Source organism: Mesitornis unicolor, unplaced genomic scaffold (assembly GCF_000695765.1).
Source record: "Mesitornis unicolor isolate BGI_N332 unplaced genomic scaffold, ASM69576v1 scaffold39319, whole genome shotgun sequence".
Classification (NCBI taxonomy): domain Eukaryota; kingdom Metazoa; phylum Chordata; class Aves; order Mesitornithiformes; family Mesitornithidae; genus Mesitornis; species Mesitornis unicolor.
In genome coordinates this window covers 1-599 of record NW_010205909.1, presented here as the reverse complement: position 1 = coordinate 599, position 599 = coordinate 1, and the positions used below count along the sequence as shown (strand labels likewise).

General features: G+C 58.9%; 1 protein-coding gene across 1 annotated transcript; it reads left to right on the top strand.

Moving 5' to 3' along the window:
• Positions 1 to 5: 5 nt before the first annotated feature.
• LOC104546241 (homeobox protein SIX6) lies at positions 6 to 388 on the top strand (the record flags this gene model as incomplete). Its single annotated transcript, XM_010191585.1, has 1 exon — positions 6 to 388. A coding segment is annotated over one exon (360 nt), but the record flags the coding sequence as incomplete, so codon positions are not given.
• Between the last annotated feature and the right edge of the window lie 211 nt (positions 389 to 599).

Genomic DNA, 599 nt, shown 5'->3' with positions numbered 1-599 from the left:
ACCACATCCTGGAGAACCATAAGTTCACCAAGGAGTCCCACGCCAAACTGCAAGCCCTCTGGCTGGAAGCGCACTACCAGGAAGCGGAGAAGCTGCGGGGCCGACCCCTGGGGCCGGTGGACAAGTACCGGGTGAGGAAGAAGTTCCCACTGCCTCGCACCATCTGGGACGGCGAGCAGAAGACACATTGCTTCAAGGAGCGGACGAGGCATTTGCTGCGGGAGTGGTACCTGCAGGACCCTTACCCCAACCCCAGCAAAAAGCGGGAACTAGCTCAGGCCACGGGACTTACCCCCACGCAAGTGGGCAACTGGTTCAAAAATCGCAGGCAAAGGGACAGGGCGGCAGCCGCTAAAAACAGGTAAGGTGCTACCCGTCCCGTCGGGGCGCGGGGCTTCATCCTTAGTGAGGCTTCCCCCCCGAGCCCCGCCTGGGGAAACGAACTGGGAAGTTAAATCAGCGAGATAAAGTAGGACCAGCGAGAAAATCCTACGGCTTTTTACTTATTCATTTATTTTTAATTGGAGGAAAGAGGGGAGTCGCCACGCCAGGGTGGGAGGGAGAGGGACAGAGACCTTCTGGGCACCGCGGCCGGTGGA